The 19,301-nt window shown below is 42.6% G+C and overlaps 1 protein-coding gene across 1 annotated transcript in view; it reads left to right on the top strand.

Moving 5' to 3' along the window:
• The window catches only part of SNTB1 (syntrophin beta 1), a 219,271-nt gene that overhangs the window by 169,431 nt on the left and 30,539 nt on the right, over positions 1–19,301 (top strand). The window contains exon 4 of the mRNA XM_060116180.1: positions 15,446–15,585. Within this exon, the coding sequence (XP_059972163.1) occupies positions 15,446–15,585 (140 nt within the window). The remainder of the gene's footprint in view (positions 1–15,445; positions 15,586–19,301) is intronic.

Genomic DNA, 19,301 nt, shown 5'->3' with positions numbered 1-19,301 from the left:
GATCAGCCAAATGCCTATGAACTTGGATATTTAGACAATCCTAATAGGGTAGAGATGGAGGACATGCCTGTGTTGGAATTGTCAGAAGGGGATGAATATGAAGGAATGTGAAAGCTGAAGCTAGGAGGTAGCGTGTTTTAACTGGACATACTGTCACTCCTAATAATTTTAGTAATTCTAATTCTCTTAATAAAAAGAAGGAGAAAACAGATTTTGGGTGGGCAGCTAGCATTAATTCCCATACAAAAAATACAAAAAAATAATGAAAATAGTACATTGATGACTCGAGTTTGGAAAAACTACTGTGCAGGAATCAAATGTCCATGGATATCACATTAGGAAGAAATGAAGAGGGAAAATCCCTGAGCAGAGCCTTTTATAGATTAGAGGTTTACTTGGGCCAACACACCTTTACTCAGGTCAACTCATTTCAGCAACATTTATCATACTATCGTAGACACTGATGAAATGGTTAAAACATAAAAGGCTAAGGGACTTCCCTGGTGGTCCAGTGGCTAAGACTCCACACTACCAGTGCAGGGGGCCCGGGTTCGATCCCTGGTCAGGGAACTAGATCTCGCATTCCGCAACTAAAAGATGCCGAGTGCCACAACTAAGACCCAGCACAGCCAAATAAATAAAGAAATATTTAAAAAATAAAATTAAAAAAAAAGAAGGCTATGATCCAGTGTCAGAATGAGTAACGTGGGCCAGGGAATCCCAAAGCAAGCTGTGCATCAGAATCTCCAGACGAAGTTGCAAAAAATAGAGATGTGTAGTGTCAATCCCTAGATATCACGATTCAGTGGATTTGGGATTCTAGAATCTGTACTTTTAAGGAGTCCCCTCGTGATACTGAGGCAGAGAATCCAAGGGCACTGGTCTTTGGAGATCACGGGTAGAAAGTGAGTGTTCTTTACATTATGATTGTGCACATGGTAATTGACATGTTGATGTTTTCAAACAATAGTGGACACAGAAATTCCTGAGCCTTTGCTGTAAATGCAGGTTCCTGGTGCCACCCCCAGTGCTTTTGAAGAACTGGATCTTAGAAGGGGCAGACATCTGAATTTGTAACTAGCAGCCAACTGATTCAAAAGCATGTGATCTGCACAACAAATGTTGAGAAACACTGATTTTTGAGAACTTAATATTTTCCAGGCACTGTGCTATAAACCATGTATACACAGTATCTGACTCCATCCTTCAAATAATCATATGGGCGAGGGACTTTTATTACCCCCATTTTACAGATGTGGAAACTGAAACATGGAGAAAACTGGGTCAAGATCATACTGTAAATAGCTGAGTTGACTTGCAGACTAGAACTGTCTGACAACAAGATTTATGATCTTAATACTAGATTGCCTCCTTGCTTTCAGGAGGTCAGAGGGGAAAAAAAAAAAGAATCTTCCCAGTTGAGGCAGGCTTTATGAAGGAATTTAAACAAAAGTAGGATAAGGGGACTTTGGAATTTGTTGCTTGGTCCTTGGACACATAAAGTTTGAGCTGTCTCTAAAATGAATCCTTTTTTGCTCTTGTTTGTTTAGTTATAAAACTCTGAGAGGTCCAACTGAAAGAAGCGTGTTGATATTTTTTTCCTACAGTAAATAGTGGAATGGTGTCTGACGTTATTGAATAGCTGTTGGACTAGGCCATGACTTTAGAAAATGCTGATGTGTTTTTGAGGCTGGCACCCCCTACGTTGTTTTGCCTTTGATAGTCTTTTTTAAAATTGAAATATAGTTGATGTACAATATAATCTTAATTTCAGGTTTATTACATAATGATTTCACATTTGCATATGGTATGAAATTATCACCACGATAAATCTAGTAACCTTCAGTCGCTATGCACAGTAATTACAATATTATTGACTATCTTCCTTATGCTGTATGTTACATCCTCGAGACTTATTCCATCAACGAACTGTTGGTTTTGTCCTTTAAAGGATAAATAAAGTAAGAAAATAGATAAGGAAGCCTGCAGATACAGTGAAAACAAAACAAAGGATACTGAAGCACAGATCATTTTTTAATAACTTGCTCTTTTAGATTTAGTGATAATGTCAGCTGTCTTTCAAAAGATAACTTTTTAAAAAATTATAAATTTCTGCTGCCTATTAGCAGCCCTTTAGAGGGCAAATTTCCTGGGCATTAGAGAAGTAAAGGCTGTAAGTCAAAGATAACTTGTTTACCAGACAGGGACTGTAATTGAAATAGCCCATTGGAATTAATGAAAGTATGAAATAGCTTTTCCCCAGCAGACCGAGAGGAGTCTAATTTAATTATCTGTGAGTGCCACAGGTTAGAAGCAGCCTTTCATTCACTTCTAGAAGCTGAGTATGGACAGCTCATACCTAGTGAAGGGAACAAGGAATTGGAGCCATGGGTATGTGAAGAATGTCTATGGGAGAGTCCAGTGATCACAGGCCTCTGGGCTCCAATGGCAGTAATGGTTAGGTCCTATTTACTGTGTTTATCGGGGGCCTGAGACACTGAGGTATGACTTCAGTCCTTCGGCATTCAGCCAGAATCTACTAAACACTCCCCTATATCCTAGGCATTATGTAGGCACCATGCATACAGTATGGAACCATGAGTATTTTGTCCAACTGGTTTCCTTTTGGGGGACAGGGGGCAGGAGATTTCAAAACAAATGCCAAACTTCCTATCACTTCATTCCATACGTTATTTTTCTAACTTGAACTAGTTGCCACCTGAGGTAGGCAGAGTAATGGTCTCCCAGAGATGTCCACAGCCTAACCCTCAGAGTCTGTGGATATGCTGCCTTAGGTGGGAAAAGGAACTTTGCAGATGTAATTGAGTTAAAGCTCTTGAGGTGGTCAGATTTTCCTGGATTATCCAGGTGGCCCCAATTTTATCACATGGGTTCTTACAATGGGGGGCAGAGGGTCAGAATCAAGACAAAGGAGGTGGTGACAGAAACAGAAGGAGCAATGCGATGTGGGGTCATGGGCCAAGGGATGTAGGCAGCGGCCTTTAGAAGGCAAGGAAATGGATTTTCCCTTCTAGCTTCCAGAAGGAAGCAGCCCTGCCAACACCTTGATTTTAGAACTTCTGACCTCCAGAACTGTAGGATAATAAATACCACTATGTTTGCAGTAATTTCTTAGAGCAGCAATAGGAAACTAATACACAAACTTTTAAAAATAGGGAGAACTCACATAATAATACAGATTTAGGGCTTCTTTTGAAAAATCAGAGACTGGGCAATGCTGAGCCCGCAGTCTTTCCTGGCAATGATAGGCTAAAGCTGAAAAGAAGCTACCTTATAAGTGGGATGTGGTTAGCTTGTTTTTTTCTTATATCTGGTCCTCTGTGGTCTCTGAATTTGTGACTGCTTGTCTAGAAGATTCTGTAGTTCATATAGCCTCCATAACATTGCTGAAAGCATGTGTTTTGAATCGACTGTTATTTTAAGCCATGAGCTGGAAGGATCAGAAGCCACTTAACTTCCTAGTGGTTCCAATATCTAGAAAGGTTTGATAGTTACAAATATTCAAACACTATTTCATAGCCTACTGTACTCATCTGTTCTATGTCCCTAAACATATGATATGTGGGTGATTTAAAACTACACAGCACGTTAAATTGGACCTCACCCTCTTAGAACTTGCAAACATTTGTACTGGGGTGAGCACCACCCACGAGGAAATGGGTTTACCAAAATAACAAAAACATGCAAATTAAATTTATAGTGTAATGGAATGTTTCGTCACCTTTAGAAAACAAACTATGTTTCATTTACTAGCCCCTCAATTGTTCAATGAAGAGTAAACATAAGAGACTAATTTTCATTATAAATAGAAATATCCCTTTAGTGGAACAACCTATTATGGGTTATGAGACATTTACACCTTAGTCTTGAAACACTTTAATCAGATGTGAGACTGAGGGAGTCAAGAGCTTTGATGATTAGGAAGGGAAGTTAGGAGCTTGGATTAGACTGATGTCTGGCCTGAGTGAAGCCCTACGTGCCAGGAGGTGGGAAAGAGGGGCAAAGGGAAGGACCCATGGGAAACAGCCTGCTGCACGGGCTCACAGAACAGGATCCCGGGCTCTCCAGCCTGCAGGAAGCATCATGGCTGAGTTCCCAGCCATCTTCCCTCCTACCTTTTACCTCATTTTCCCACATCATGCCCCTTTTCTTATAGGAGACAGCTTTGTGATATGAAAGTATTACAGCCTTGAAGACAGGAACTAATGTAACCTTGGCTGTACGTGACCTCTCTGAGCCACAGTTCCTTCTATAAAATGGGGATAATAATAAATGCCTCATCGTGTTGGAAGGATTGAAAGAAGTGAAACATATCACAGTGCTTGTCTTATTTCCTAGAGCTGCCATAACAAACTGCCACAAACTGGGTGGGTTAAACAACAGAAATGTATGGCTTCACAGTTCCGGAAGCTAGAAACCCAAGATTCAGGCATTGGTGGGGTTGGTTCCTTCTGAGGGCTGTGAGGGAGAATCTGTTCCTTGTTCCTCTCCTAGCTTCTGGTGGGTTGCTGGCAATCTTAGGCATTTTGTGACTTCTAGATGCATCACCCTGATCTCTGCCTTCGTGTTCAGGTGATGTGCTCCTTGTGTGTGTGTCTGTGTCCAAATGTCCCCTTGTATAAGCACACCAACCATATCAGATTAGGGGCCCCTGTATTCTGGTATTACCTCATCTTAATTAATTACATCTGCAATGACCATATTTCAAAAAATGGTCACATATTGTAGTATTGGAGTTAAGACTTCAACATATGAATTTGGGGGAGGGGGCAACACAGTACAACCCATAACAGTGCTCAGCATAGAGTAGGCTCGTAATACATGTTTACTCTCTCAGCTGTATCCTCCCTTGTCATAAGAGAATTCTTCCTTGTCATACAGATTTTTAAATTGTCAGATTTAAATGACTCAAAATCTAATAACCCTCACACATGTCAGAATGGCTATCATCAAAAAGCAACAAATAACAAGTGTTCATGAGGGTGTGGAGAAAAGGAAACCCTCGTACACTGTTGGTGGGAATGTAAATTGGTGCAGCCACTGTGGAAAACAGTATGGAGGTTCCTCAAAAAACTGAAAACACAACTACCTTACAATCCAGCAATTCCACTTCTGGGTATTTACCTGAAGAAAACAAAAGCACTAGTTCAAAAAGATACATGCACTCCAGTGTTCATAGCAGCATTATTTACAGTTGCCAAGATGTGGAAGCAAGCTAAATGTCCATCAGTGGATGAATGGGTAAAGAAGATGTGGCATATATTTATAGATAGATAGATAGATAGATAGATAGATAGATAGATAGATAGATAGAGATATATATACACAATGGGATATTAGCCATAAAAAAATGAAATCTTGCCATTTGCAATAACATGGAACTAGAGGGTATTATGCTAAGTGAAATTAGTCAGACAGAGAAAGACAAATACTGTATGATTTCATTTACATGTGGATTCTAAAAAACAACAAACAAAACAAAACAGAAACAGATTCATTAATATAGAAAAAAAAACAGGTGGTTGCCAGAGGGGAAGGGAATGGGGAGATGGGCAAAACAGGTGAAGGGGGTTTAGAGGTATAAAATAAATAAGTCACAGGGATGTAATACACAGCATAAGGAATAGAGTCAATAATACTGTAATAATTTTGTATGGCGACAGAGGGTTATTGTGGTAATCATTTCATAATACATTTAAATGTTGAATCACTATATTGTACACTTGAAACTAACATAACATTGTACATCAACTGCACTTCAATAAAACCCAAATTTAATATGCCATGTTCTCTAAACCTTTCTCTCCCAATTGCCTCTTCTAACTTACCACTATTTTTAAAAGACTCAAAGACATAGCAAACCCCAAACAATTCTGACCTTACTCAATTATAATATTGTATAATTCAGGCAGGGCACGGAGTTGAAATGTACTTTTGGACTTTTCTCAGAAAAGGTTGAGCCGAGCAAACAAGAAAACAAGACGAAAAGGGAATGTTTACAGGTTTAAAAGAATAAACAACTCTGAAGCACTCGAAGGAATCCATTTTCATGCAAAAGCAGGTCTCCTTTCCAAACAGCTGGTGTTTTGAAGTGGTCCACAGGAAGTGGCTGTGTCCTGGGGAGAAGCCCAGGATGTTACCAGTTGAGCCAAGGCACTGAGGGAGGCTACAAACAAATCTTTTGACTCTAAATGGAATGGTTGGTGAGACAGCCTTCTAGGAGTCAAGGCTCACTAGTGAGGGAAGGGCTACAGAATGGGCAGGTCTCGATCCAGAAACCTGGGTGGGGGAGGTGAAACAGCTTAATGGTCGTGGAACCAGGGTTTGTCTACAGGGAAGGAGAGAAGCTGTCTAGTGGTAAAAACTAATACAGGCGGGAAAAAAAAGCAGGCAGACTTTTTCAAAGTGGGCAGGACAGGGGGCATACACAGCAGAATCTAGTTTGGGGCTCAAGTTCATGGTGAGGATTTCTCCCAGAATGCTGAGTGGTTGGTGAGGGGTTCAGGGTAGGATTTGAGTCATGTTACCACTCACCCTTTTCCTTTCTGAAGTCCCCAACAGGGAGCAAGAGAGAATGATGTACTAATGGGAAACAACCAAAAAAAAAAAACACATCTATTAATAGCTGAGCAAGTGCCCAATAAACCCTAATGCCAAACTCGGATGAATGTTGGGTTATGTAAAACATGGCTGAAGTAATGTACCTTGCTTGCCTCCTATGGCCTCTCCTGAAGCTAGGATGCTTGGATATGGAAATAAGTCCGTGGTGTGGACCAAAATGGACAGTCTACCCCTAGCCTCAGTCCAGCATGTATGTTCTTACCATGTAGACACAGGGATTGGGAGTGATTGGGTAGTGACCACAGATACCCACCTTTGACAAACATGACAATGCCTGCTATTTAGAGTCCCGAAGACGGTTCCTAGATTTGGACAGTTAGAGTCATAGCACCTCTTTCCTTGGAGGAAGAGTTAATTAGATTGAGGTGGAGAAAAGGACAGAAACAGGGGTGGTTCTCCTCCTCCCTGTGGTAGGGGCTCCAGCAAGGCTGTCATTCTGCTTTTCAAAAGGCAAAAGCAGGCGCTTCCCTGGTGGCGCAGTAGTTAAGAATCCGCCTGCCAGTGCAGGGGACACAGGTTTGATCCCTGGTCCAGGAAGATCCCACATGTCACGGAGCAACTAAGCCCGTGCGCCACAACTACAGAAGCCCACGCACCTAGAGCCTGTGCTCTGCGACAAAGACAATTTACCACAATGAGAAGCCAGTGCGCCGCAACGAAGAGCAGCCCCCGCTCGCCACAACTAGAGAAAGCCCGTGCACAGCAACGAAGACCCAATGCAGACAAAAATAAATTTAAAAAAAATTCTGAAAAAAATAAAAAAGGCAAAAGCAGGCGTAGGGTGGGAAATCATCCCAAACTTAACGAGGCTCAGGCTCAAGTGGATAGATCTGGTTCTTTCAAGACATTAGTCCAAGTTGATTATGTTTAGCCTGAACTCACTGTAAAACAGAGATAGTCATCCATGTAGAATCCAACAATCTTTTTAAAGCAGGAAGAGACCCTGGAATCACTTTATGGGATGTGTCTTAGAATGCTGTCATTTTGAAGAGCTGTCTCGTTAGTAGTAAGCAAATGAAGCAAAGCAATTGAAAGGTCAGGTTCATGTGATTGAAATGCCGTCTCCTGAGAGCATTTCAGGAGCGAGCATGGCCCCATCCTGTGCCGCAATGGGGGCTAGACCTTCACATGCCTTCTACCTCCTCTTTGCGTGACGCTCTATGATGAGAGGAGACTTAAAACCCTGGCTGTGGGGCTTCCCTGGTGGCGCAGTGGTTGGGAGTCCGCCTGCCGATGCAGGGGACGCGGGTTCGTGCCCCGGTCCGGGAGGATCCCACGTGCCGCAGAGCGGCTGGGCCTGTGAGCCATGGCCGCTGAGCCTGCACGTCCAGAGCCTGTGCTCCGCAACAGGAGAGGCCACAACAGTGAGAGGCCCACGTACCACAAAAAAAAAAAAAAAAAAAAAAAAAAAAAAACCTGATTGTGCACTTACCTCCGTGGATATGTGTGATCTGCCCTAAGGTTGGCTTCATTATGAAATCCCGGGGACCAAGGCATTACTTTTAATAGAGCCACCAAGGCCTCTGTGAGAGTCCATTAGCATCTGACCTTCTGCATACTCAGTAAATAAGACAACTTTCAAAAAAATCTACTCTGGGTCTGCAAGTGTTCAAAGGGAAAAAAAGACAAAATTGGAAACCTGACTGAAAATAGAGTGGGTTCAGACCATTTTCTTATGATTAATTTCTTGTCTTAACCTTGCGCCCCAAATTCAGAACGTGACCTGGTTTGGAAATAGGGTCTTTGCAGATGTAATTAGTTGAGTTCATATTGGAATACAGTAGGCTCTAAATCCAATGACGGGTGTGCTTATAAGAAGGCCATAAGAAGACACACAGAAAGCAGTCCATGTGACCACGGAAGCAGAGATGGGACACATGCAGTACGAAGCCGCAAAACACCAAGGCGCACTGGTAGCTACCACATGCTAGGAAGAGGCAGGGAAGAATTCTTCCCTGGAGTCTCCAGAGGGAACATCGTCCTGCCGACACCTGAGGTGATTGATTTATCTATCACCCAAGCGCCAGAGCCTCACCTCACTCACTTGTATGTTGACTCTGGTGAGCGTTCCAACCATAAGCCCAGAATCTGGGGCTTTACTATATATGGCTTATAGGAGTCCAGACCCAGTTTCACAATTTGGCAGAAGAGAGCCAGCTTGAACTCGAGGACTGCTGCTGTTGGTTGTTGGGAGAGTTGGCGTATAAAAATGGTGTCCTCTTTAATTGCCCCACAGTCAGACTATATTTTTCATCCCGTATTTTTCACTCGGCTTTCTCCAGCATTTTTCATCACTGTCTTGACATCCAGCAGACAAAAGGGATCACTCAGTCTGCTGCTCACTGTAAGCCACCCTTGAATTCACCGTGTAATCCAGGTGCCAAACAATTTGGGAATTGTGTGAGAGGCAAGAAATGAGTCCTGTGAAGCTGAGGCTCCCCCAGAACCCCATCCTGAACCTTCTTTTTCTAGCCTTCTTCCCCTTTCTCCTTTGCTTTCTCTTTCTTTCCATTCTCCTCTGCGTCAAGCTGTGGATGACCCACCTGGCTCCTGAATGCTGGGTCTCTGCGTGGTTCAGGACCACTTGGAAGAGAGTTGCAGGTTGAGTGGGACTCGCTTAGCGCTTCCCTGTGCTCCCTTTGGCCGCATTTAAACTCCTTCCTCTTCTTTCAGTAAAGTGGAGATGATCTTTATCTGCCTCTCGGAGAGTTGGTGCAGGGGTTATCTAATGTTTGTGACGCATTTGGAAGTTGATAACTGCTAATTATTTTACCCTGATATCTTGTCTTTTGCTCTAAATACTTTGCAACCTGAGGTGAAAAGACATAAATTAAAAAGTGGTGGAGATAACCATGATCTCCAAAACAAAGGTTGTGATTGACCTTCTTCTTTTATGAACTGCTTTCACTCTACTATTAGTCACTCCGTCTATTCTAGACCTTCCTTCCTGAGCAGGATGGCTGGAAGAAGAGTGCACTCGAAGTAGGCAATGGAGAGAGTTAAGCTACCAGTACCTGCCGTTTGGGAAGACCTTTATATACATTGTCTCATTCAATCCTCATTTAATATGCATAGGAGGTCATTATTAGCATCTTACACATCAGTGAACAAGTGCTTATGGCAGTTCTGCTGAGAACTGGTAAAGCCAGATTTTGAAGATGTTGTTTGGCTCCAAAGATGTCTTCCTCACCTTGTGCTCAAGTAGAAGGAGAAAATAAGTATGTTATTTGTAATGAGGTGGATGGACGTAGAATCAGTCTGTCATACAGAGTGAAGTAAGTCAGAAAGAGAAAAACAAATACCGTATGCTAACACATATATATGGAATCTAAAAAAAATGGTACTGATGAACCTAGGGACAGGACAGGCATAAAGACACAGACGTAGAGAATGGACTTGAGGACACGGGGAGGGGGAAGGGTAAGCTGGGACAAAGTGAGAGAGTGGCATGGACATATATACACTACCAAATGTAAAATAGATAGCTAGTGGGAAGAAGCCACATAGCACAGGGACATCTCAGTGCTTTGTGACCACCTAGAGGAGTGGGATAGGGAGGGTGGGAGGGAGGGAGACGCAAGAGGGAGGAGATATGGGGGGGGATATGTATATACGTATAGCTGATTCACTTTGTTATACAGCAGAAACTAACACACCATTGTAAAGCAATTATACTCCAATAAAGATGTTAAAAAAAAAGAAAATAAGTATGTTGGGAAGAGTGAGTTGGTATGAGGAGAGAAAAAGAGACCCACACGTTGTTTTTTGCCCTGTGAGCAAAGTCCACAGAACACAGAAGAGGTATAAAGCAAGAGTCTAGAAACTAAAGCAGTCCCAGCCTATATAGCAGGGAATTTTAAACTAAAAAAAAAAAAGAAGATCTGATTTTGAATTTGGAGAGGCTGTTAGCAATAATTTAGTCTTACCCTATCCTTTGGCAGATGAGGACATTAGAGCACCAAAGGCAAATAATTCTTGCCCAGGGTCACTCAGATCTTTAATTTGATATTCTTAGTAGAAAGGGCTAATATTTTCTTAATTCCATAGACCTCTTTACTTATTGTTTGTTAATTTTTATCTATTTTTAATTTTATTTATTTATTTATTTATTTATTGAGATATAACTGACATACTGTATAAGTTTAAGGTGTACAGCATAATGATTTGACTTACCATACATCATGGACTGATGACCACAATAAGTTTAGTGAACCTCCACCATCTCATAAAGATACAAAATAAAAGAAAAAGAAAAAATATATACATTTTCCTTGTGATGAGAACTCAAGATTTGCTCTCTTAACAGCTTTCATATATAGCACACAGCAGTGTTAATTATATTAATCATATTGTACATCATTAGTACTTACTTATTTTATAACTGCAAGTTTGTACCTTTTGGCCATCTTCCTCCAACTCCCCCTCCCCCATCCCCGCCTCTGAACCACAAATCTGATCTCTTTTTCTATGAGTTTGTTTGTTTGAAGTATTATTGACCTACAACACTATATTAGTTCCAGGTGCACAACATAGTGATTCGATATTTCTACACATTGCAAAATGATCACCATGAGAAAAGCTAATATGTTTAAGACTTGCCTGTTTACTGTACTCAAGACACTTTTCTAAGTTCTTTATGTGTATTTATTCATTTAACCTTTACAACTCTAAGAGGCAACAGCATTATTCTTTTCTTTGCGAGTACCTACAGAAAGGGCACGGAAAAGGTTTTGGGTTGTTTTTTTTTTTTGTATTTTTCATTATCTTATAACTTTAATTTTTTTTAACATCTTTATTGGCGTATAATTGCTTTACAATGGTGTGTTAGTTTCTGCTTTGGTAAAACCATCTCTTTGAAAGTAATCTGCAGATTCCAGGTATTTTAGAGGAAACGAGTTCAGCAGTTTTCAAACTGTATTTCAATGTTTGTTAGGAACCCCGCTCAGAGGTGTGAGTTGTTGGAGGATAAAGCCATAAAGTCTGGGACCCCAACCCGGCTGCAACCCTATACAAACTCTCTTTCAGTTGTTTCACATTTTGTTTTATGACTAGATGACTGTTGAGACCTGCCTCAAATTGAGGATTCAATGACTACTTCCCTCAATTCTTTTTTAAATTGAGATAAAATTGACATAGAACATTGTGTAAGTTTAAGGTATACAACGTGTTGATTTCATACATTTGTATCTACTTCCCTCAGTTTTCAACCTTGACTTCTTACCGCTCTCTCTTAGATTCTGCTTGTCTTTTCGTAAACCTTTTCTCTCATGCCCAGCAGAGGTGACTGTGCGATATCCCCCCATGGGATTTAGCTCACTTCAGTTGCGCATCAGAATAATTTCAAAATTGAATATCTGTTTCCCTGCTTTTTCACTTCACCTTCTTCATTAGAAACATGATCAGTTCCTGAGTCTCTGACCGCTGCAGCATCTGATGGCGGGAAGCCGGAGTGGAGATGAAAGTTGTCACATCCGTTTCAGGAGTCACGTTTCAATAAAATGCAGACACATCCCCAGAACTGTTGCATAGACACTGGAGAATCTTTGGGTGCCAGGAAATTTGGAGTTGTAACAGAAGTTGTCACCAAACAACAACCTAAATATTCAAGCCTGAAGAAAAGTGTCCTTGAAAGGCTTTACAATGTGAAGCTCACGTGGCCCAAAGTATAGTTTTAAAAACCTGTTCTTCAACATGAATTTTTTCTCCTTGGAAAGTCGGTGGTCCTCATGAGCAGACTTCTACCTTTGAGCATCCACATAGTATCAAAACGAACATTCTGCACACAAGGATGGTGGGGATTGCCCACTCTGAGTCTTCTCGCGGTAGAATTAACTTATCAACATAGAAGTCTTTAATGAGCCACAAAATGTTTTAGGGCTTTGGGATTATTCATACCTATATATGCCACTTAACATGTGGGTGAGTTTATGATTCCACCATTAGAAAGGTCTGCACTTTACTGATGGTATTTACTGTTGACATTTATTTTACAAACTTAATATTGTTTTTGAAGAATGATGCTTAGTTGTGTTCACATTTAAATGACTGTTTCCAGTCAAAGTTAATGGATCAGATCTGACTAGGTAAGTAAGACAGGCGTTTTGGGAGGATTGTTTGTAGCTTCTCCAGTCCTATTTAATGAGCTGGAAAAGTAATTTACTAGGTTTAATGTAGAGGCTGGAAAAAATTTATTCTAAACCCCCCAAACACTTTATGCCTTGAGACCATAGCTTATGCACCTTGTAGGGTCTGGTACATTGCCTTCTCTAACAATTCATTTTGATCTCTTGAAGATACTGTTGGAAAAAGCAATAAGCTAAAGCTCAATTTTTTTGTATGCATAAAATGCATAAAGGGGGAAATAAGCCAGGCAGTCATTCACATTCTAGTATAAATAGCTCTACAGGGGATTTCCTCATTCTAAAAAGTAAACGTTTATTTGGAATTGTTGGAAGGTGGGCATTAAAAAGTAAAAGTGATCATTGTGTAATGAATTCTTCCTGGGAGGAGAATGAGTTGAAATTGTCAGCACCAAAGATAATCTTGTCTTGCCTTATAGTTTTTCCCAGGGAAAGTAGGTAGTCATATTGTTGCCGTTTCCAAATAATACCTTTTTTTGATAAGTTTAAAAATTGGTGAGCCTGCCACAGTTTTTCCACCCTGAGTTTGACCATCTGCCAGGTACCAGGCTCAGCACATAACATGCACTGTCTCATTTAATCTCCTCTCCAGCATTATGAGGTCCATGCTAATAAACAGGCTCTAAATGATGTTTAATCTGCATTTTAGACATTTTAACTCAATCTTTACAACAACACTCTGATATAGGTACTATTAGTTCCCCATTTTACAGATATGAAAACTGAGATACAAAGAGAGTAGTTGACTTGCCCAGGATCCCACGGTCTTGTGGGGATATTGTAGCAAGTTGTGGAGCTATGATTTGTGTTCAGGCATTCCAGCTCCAGAATATACTGTTGTATATTGTGTTATCATTATCAGTGAGGAAACAGAAGAACAGAGAAGAACAACCTGCTCCAAGTTACACAGGTCAGGCAGCCGATAAGCTATATAAACCTACAAAAGCTGAACCCTCATGTCATCCTGCACACCTCTTTTTTTTTTTTTTTTTTTTGCGGTACACGGGCCTCTCACTGTTGTGGCCTCTCCTGTTGCGGAGCACAGGCTCTGGACGCACAGGCTCAGCGGCCATGGCTTACGGGCCCAGCCGCTCCACAGCGTGTGGGATCTTCCCGGACCGGGGCACGAACCCGTGTTCCCTGCATCAGCAGGCGGACTCTCAACTACTGCGCCACCAGGGAAGCCCTGCACACCTTCTCTTTGATCAGTCATGTGTAAAGCCACATACACTTGCTTCCACCTCAATACAGATCTCACTGTGGTGCTTAGAAAAGATAATGATAAGCATAGAAAGGGAAGAAATTAGCTTTATCATTTATTTAGCTTACTGTTTATTTAGTTTACTGTTTCTTTTATTTCTGAATAAATTGGAGATGGTGGTTCATTATGAGAGAGTTGAATCATCACTGGATTAATTGCCAGTGTCAGAGACAATCTTAACCTCGTCTAGAGCAGTGTTTGTTATCTTTAATGACAGTAAGAATCACCCGAAGATCTCGTAAAATGCAGATTCTGATTCAGTAGTCTGGGAAAGACCTGAGATTCTGCATTTCTAGCAAGCTTCCAGGTGATGCTGATGCTACTGGAACATGATCTGTGCTTGGAGTACCAAGGCTAGAGCATTGAGCTTTTCCAAACTGATCAGAAAGATTTATCCCAGGGCCCAGAGTTCAAGTGGGAAGGAGGGCATTTTCATAGATGGAAGAACACTTAGGGAGTCTGGTCAAATCAACACTGGGCAGAGGAGGGATGGCTCATGAGGTAAGATCTGAGCTACACAGACTCTCAGGATCGAAAGGAACTTTAAAGGTCATCTGGTCCAAACATCCAGCTGATGTTTGAATCCTCTTGAATCCCTGCCAGGTCATCTCAGCCCTTGAGTTACAGAAGTATTCTCCATGAAAGGAAATAAACATTCAATTGAACAAAAGAATTTTAAGATGCTGCCTGAATCACAGAAACAATCTAAGAGTGAAAGACTGGGGGAAGAGCTGTGACGTCTCATGCCTGTGAAGACAGACATTTGCCTCCGTGGTATATTTTTGGAGGCTTTGGATATTTATTCAAAAGCTTTCAGGGGCTTCCCTGGTGGTGCAGTGGTTGAGAGTCCACCTGCCGAGGCAGGGGGCGCGGGTTCGTGCCCCGGTCTGGGAGGATCCCACATGCCGTGGAGCGGCTGGGCCCGTGAGCTATGGCCGCTGGGCCTGCGCGTCCAGAGCCTGTGCTCCGCGATGGGAGAGGCCATGGCAGTGAGAGGCCCGCGTACCGCAAAAAAAAAAAAAAGCTTTCAGACCTTACTGTTTCATAATAAAAACAATGCACTCTACCAGAGAACCAGCTGGGAGTGCTTATTCCCCTAGGCATCTGCGTCCCACTATGAAATAGAGATTTCAGTGCTGACTGGCAGGTGAGAAACAGTGACAGATGTTTGGCTGCTGGGCTACTTCTTGGCTGCACTGACTGTATATACCAGGGCCCTTGAGAAAACATATTTTCAAGGACCAAGAATCATGCAACAATGAATAGTTTCTTCTCATTTTGATTTTTACAACCTAAACCAAAAGGCACTTGTATTGTTGGGTCTTCTGATTGGGGGGTGCCAACTTCTTTTCAGTTACTCTTCTCAGGCTGTTGCTTGATGGGTCTCTGCTTTCTGTTTCAGGTGCCCGGGGACAGCGAGAAACCGTGGAAGCCAGCCCTGGTTGTGCTGACTGAGAAGGACCTTCTAATTTACGACAACATGCCACGGAGGAAGGAAGCCTGGTTCAGCCCAGTTCACACGTACCCTCTCCTTGCCACCAGGTAGCCATGGTTTTGTGTCCGGGTGTGATGTGTAGTCTGTTTGAAACTATTTTAATCAGTTACAATTATTTCAACATATTATGATATTACTGCTTCCTCTTGCAATAAGAGCTGAGAGATCCCCCAGAATATAGCCAACGTTTTTAGCCATTTACTGATAGATTATTATTTATGACCAAACACAGGGCAACACAAAGCCAGAGAACAAACTGCTTCTCCATCTGGAAGGAACAGTGCCATCTGTGATATGGTCCCAGCCTAGTCACCTTCCTGGGTCTCCATCCCATTCCCTCTGAGATGAACTGTACCAGTGTGTTTACAGTCTTGACATTCAGGTAGAATTAAGAAAGGGGCTTCACTTGGTGGCACAAAAAATGTCATGTGGGAATGTCCCATTGTGCTTTTTAAAGCTCACTCAGTGGGAGACCCCATAACAAGTTCTTCTGCAGTTGTGTGATGCTTCCCGTGGAAGTGGGGCTGCCAGGGTCCGTCTGTTTCTTAGCACCTTCAATGCACATTTATTGTTCATGTGACATTATCCTAATACATCTTATGCTTACCCCCCCTTCTTTAAAGCCCTATATCCTGAGCATGAAAGCACATCAAACCAGAGTCTTGCCTTCAGACCTGGCTTCTGTTGTGAGCTCTTTCTGTATGTGCCTTATGATAATGGGTGCAGTTTTCATTACTCCTGTTACCTCTGTTTCTCTACCTAGAAGCTATGCGTGCTAACATAATGTTAGTGGCCCCGGCTGGCATAGTGCCTGGTAATTTGGGGCCCTTAAATGTCTATTGAATGAATTATTGAACAATGTGGGGCAAACTCTTGAAGAAGTTTGGTCCAATGGATGCAGCATAGTGGACTGAGGTTTGGGGGCATCTGTTCTGAGCAAGAGGTAGAATCAAGATGGGTTCTCCGTTCTGAAGGGATTGAGATGCCTAACACGTTATAGTCAAGGCTCAGGTGCAGGGAAGAGGATGAGACTCAGTAGCAGAGCAAAAGTACCACAAACTCAAAATGACAATAGTGACTAGAGCGGAAGCGCCCTAAAATCCCTCCTCCTTCCACTCATGGTTGGTTATGGAGAACAGCAGAAGTAACCTGAAAATGCCGGTTATTGGCCCCAGAGGTGAATAGAGGAAGCCTTCCGGGGCTAGGAACCAGGCCTAGATCACTTAGATATTAATCAAATAAATAAAGTGAAATAAAACAGTCATTTAATTTGAGTCTCCTAAGCCTCAAAAATTTCGGCAGCCTAGCTATTCAAGTACTACTGATGTTTACAACAAAACCTCAATGATCAGAATCCAAGCATCCTAAAATGTTCCTGCGAAGATTCAAGCTATGTCTTGGGGTTCATTCAAATTCAGCCCAATCCCCATCACTTTCTGCAGTTAATATCCATTTTCCTCATCCATGGGCACTGATGTTCAGATTCTGAGACATTCCTGTAATTGAAACTAAAGAAAGATTAGACCACAATCGTGGTCTTCCATTTACTGAGAAGATAAATTGGACTCATACCTCTTGGAACGGTTTTCAGGAAAAAACGTTTAAAGATGGTAATGTTTCTGGGTAATTCTCAGGCAACTTGTAAATAAAACTTACGCTAACGTGCAGCTTTTGCCTCACAGTTTCTCAGCATTCTGACCAAGTGGAGGCTGCCGTTTCATTCCTGCATGCATGCACTTATTCATTCAGGATTTTACATATTTAGTCCCTCAATCACACTGGCCACATTTCTAGGACTCAGTAGTTGGGGCTAATGGCTACCATTTTGGACAGCACAGATCTACAACATTTCCATCATCACAGGAAGTTCTGTTGCACAGCACTGCCCTAGAGCATACATGACTTCCTCAGAATTTGTCCCAATTCGGGCAAGTGACTGGACTTGCCCATTCCCACAGAAGTCAGTCAGAAGCTCGGGCTGCCTGACGGGATTTCATCCTACAGGCTTTTCAGGCTGTCGGCGCAGGCAGGGCACCTGTGGCTCAGGGCACTCACTGAAGAAAATCATAGGTATGAACCCATAAGAAAGCAAAGCCCCCAGAAGGAGAGATGGGTGCACAGACACAGTAAAGGGTATCTGAGTGGGTTTGGGTGGGGCGCCTGTCATAGGCTCATGAGCCATAGGGATGTCAGGTCTGGATTATGAGCAAAACGCATGAATAGCCTAAAGCCATAAGCCTGCATCCAATATGGAAATAGAAAATGGAAACCCCGGGCTTCCCTGGTGGCGCAGTGGTTGAGAGTCCGCCTGCCGATGCAGGGGACACAGGTTCGTGCCCCGTTCCGGGAAGATCCCACATGCCGTGGAGCGGCTGGGCCCGTGAGCCATGGCCGCTGGGCCTGCACGTCCGGAGCCTGTGCTCCTCAATGGGAGAGGCCACAACAGTGAGAGGCCCACGTACCGCCAAAAAAAAAAAAAAAAAAAGAAAATGGAAACCCCATTCAGTGCAAACTGCTCATTTAGAACAGAAGATGCAACATCTTAAAAAATCAATGTCTACCACCTAAATATAAAGGAGATGTAGCGGGGATACTTGACTTCTCATCTCTCTACCCCTCTCCCAAATTACTGACCTCTGAACTGCAAAATAATTCATTATGATGTGCGTATATTAGCCATAGGAGCAATGATAAAATTAGGCCCGTAATCATGACCCTGATCTTATGCTGGAAGCCTGTGAGGCAGAGGTAAGATGTTAAGGCAGCGCTGGCAGTCCATTCTATTTCAGCCCCTTGAGCTGGTAGGTAAGGAGCTGTCTGTCCTTGAACAGCAGCCTGGAGATGCAGGAGCTGAACTGCCCATCCTAGTTTTGCTCCCGCGAGAACAGTCTTACCCCGCCTGATCACTTCACCTCCCTCTTCTGAGTCCTCATCTGTTAATGCACTAGGCAGAATGCTGCCCTCTGCCAAACCCAGGGAGAGATGCGCTTTGGGTAAATGGGTTTTTCACTGACCTTTTGGCTTGTTCATCAGCTACCGTGGTTTGCACACATTGGTCACGGTCAGCTTCCCTCCTCGACCCTGTGGATGTGTCTAGAAAATGACAAGCAGCGAGGAAAACGACCCCTCCCTTCCCCCGTGTAATCACACCCAGGAGATGTAGCCCCTTTGTAGCTCCAGGCTGTGAAGCAGCGTTCAACCCAGCTGAGGACTGAAACTCTTGCGTCCTTGCAGGTAAAGCTGGTTCTCTGAGGTGGGAGGCTGGGCTGAGGATGGTTGAGAGAAACCACCGTTAGAAGTGGTAGAAGTGCAAGGAAACTCTGGATCGTCGCATTATAGAAGCTACCCCAGTACTTCCACTGGCTTCTTCCCCGACCGCATATTGAAGTCCATCAAGTGACTCTTTCATTTACTTTCCGTGTGTTCCAGGCAGTCACATGTGGCACTGTGCCCTTGATATATGAGCGTTTGGGCACACAGCCTGTCTAGTAGCATTATTTGTCTGTGAGGGCATTTCTCTAAGGAAGGGGAATCATGTCTTTTTAATATTTCTTTTGAAGACCTTTTATTGAGCTATAATTTATAAACAGTACTGTACCTGAATCTTAAATGTACGGTTCAATTAATTTTTATTTGTGGATACAGAGCCACGTCTTCTAAAATTTTATTATCGGTTAGGGTGTCTACTAATTAAACATCCTGGGTAACATTATCACAAAGGCCATGGTAGTACCATTTGCAAATAGCTAGGCCCAGCTGGTAA

This window comes from Mesoplodon densirostris, chromosome 13 (genome assembly GCF_025265405.1).
Source record: "Mesoplodon densirostris isolate mMesDen1 chromosome 13, mMesDen1 primary haplotype, whole genome shotgun sequence".
NCBI classification, from domain to species: Eukaryota; Metazoa; Chordata; class Mammalia; order Artiodactyla; family Ziphiidae; genus Mesoplodon; species Mesoplodon densirostris.
Note: the sequence above shows the minus strand (reverse complement) of the source record. Positions and strands in the feature narration are given on the sequence as shown.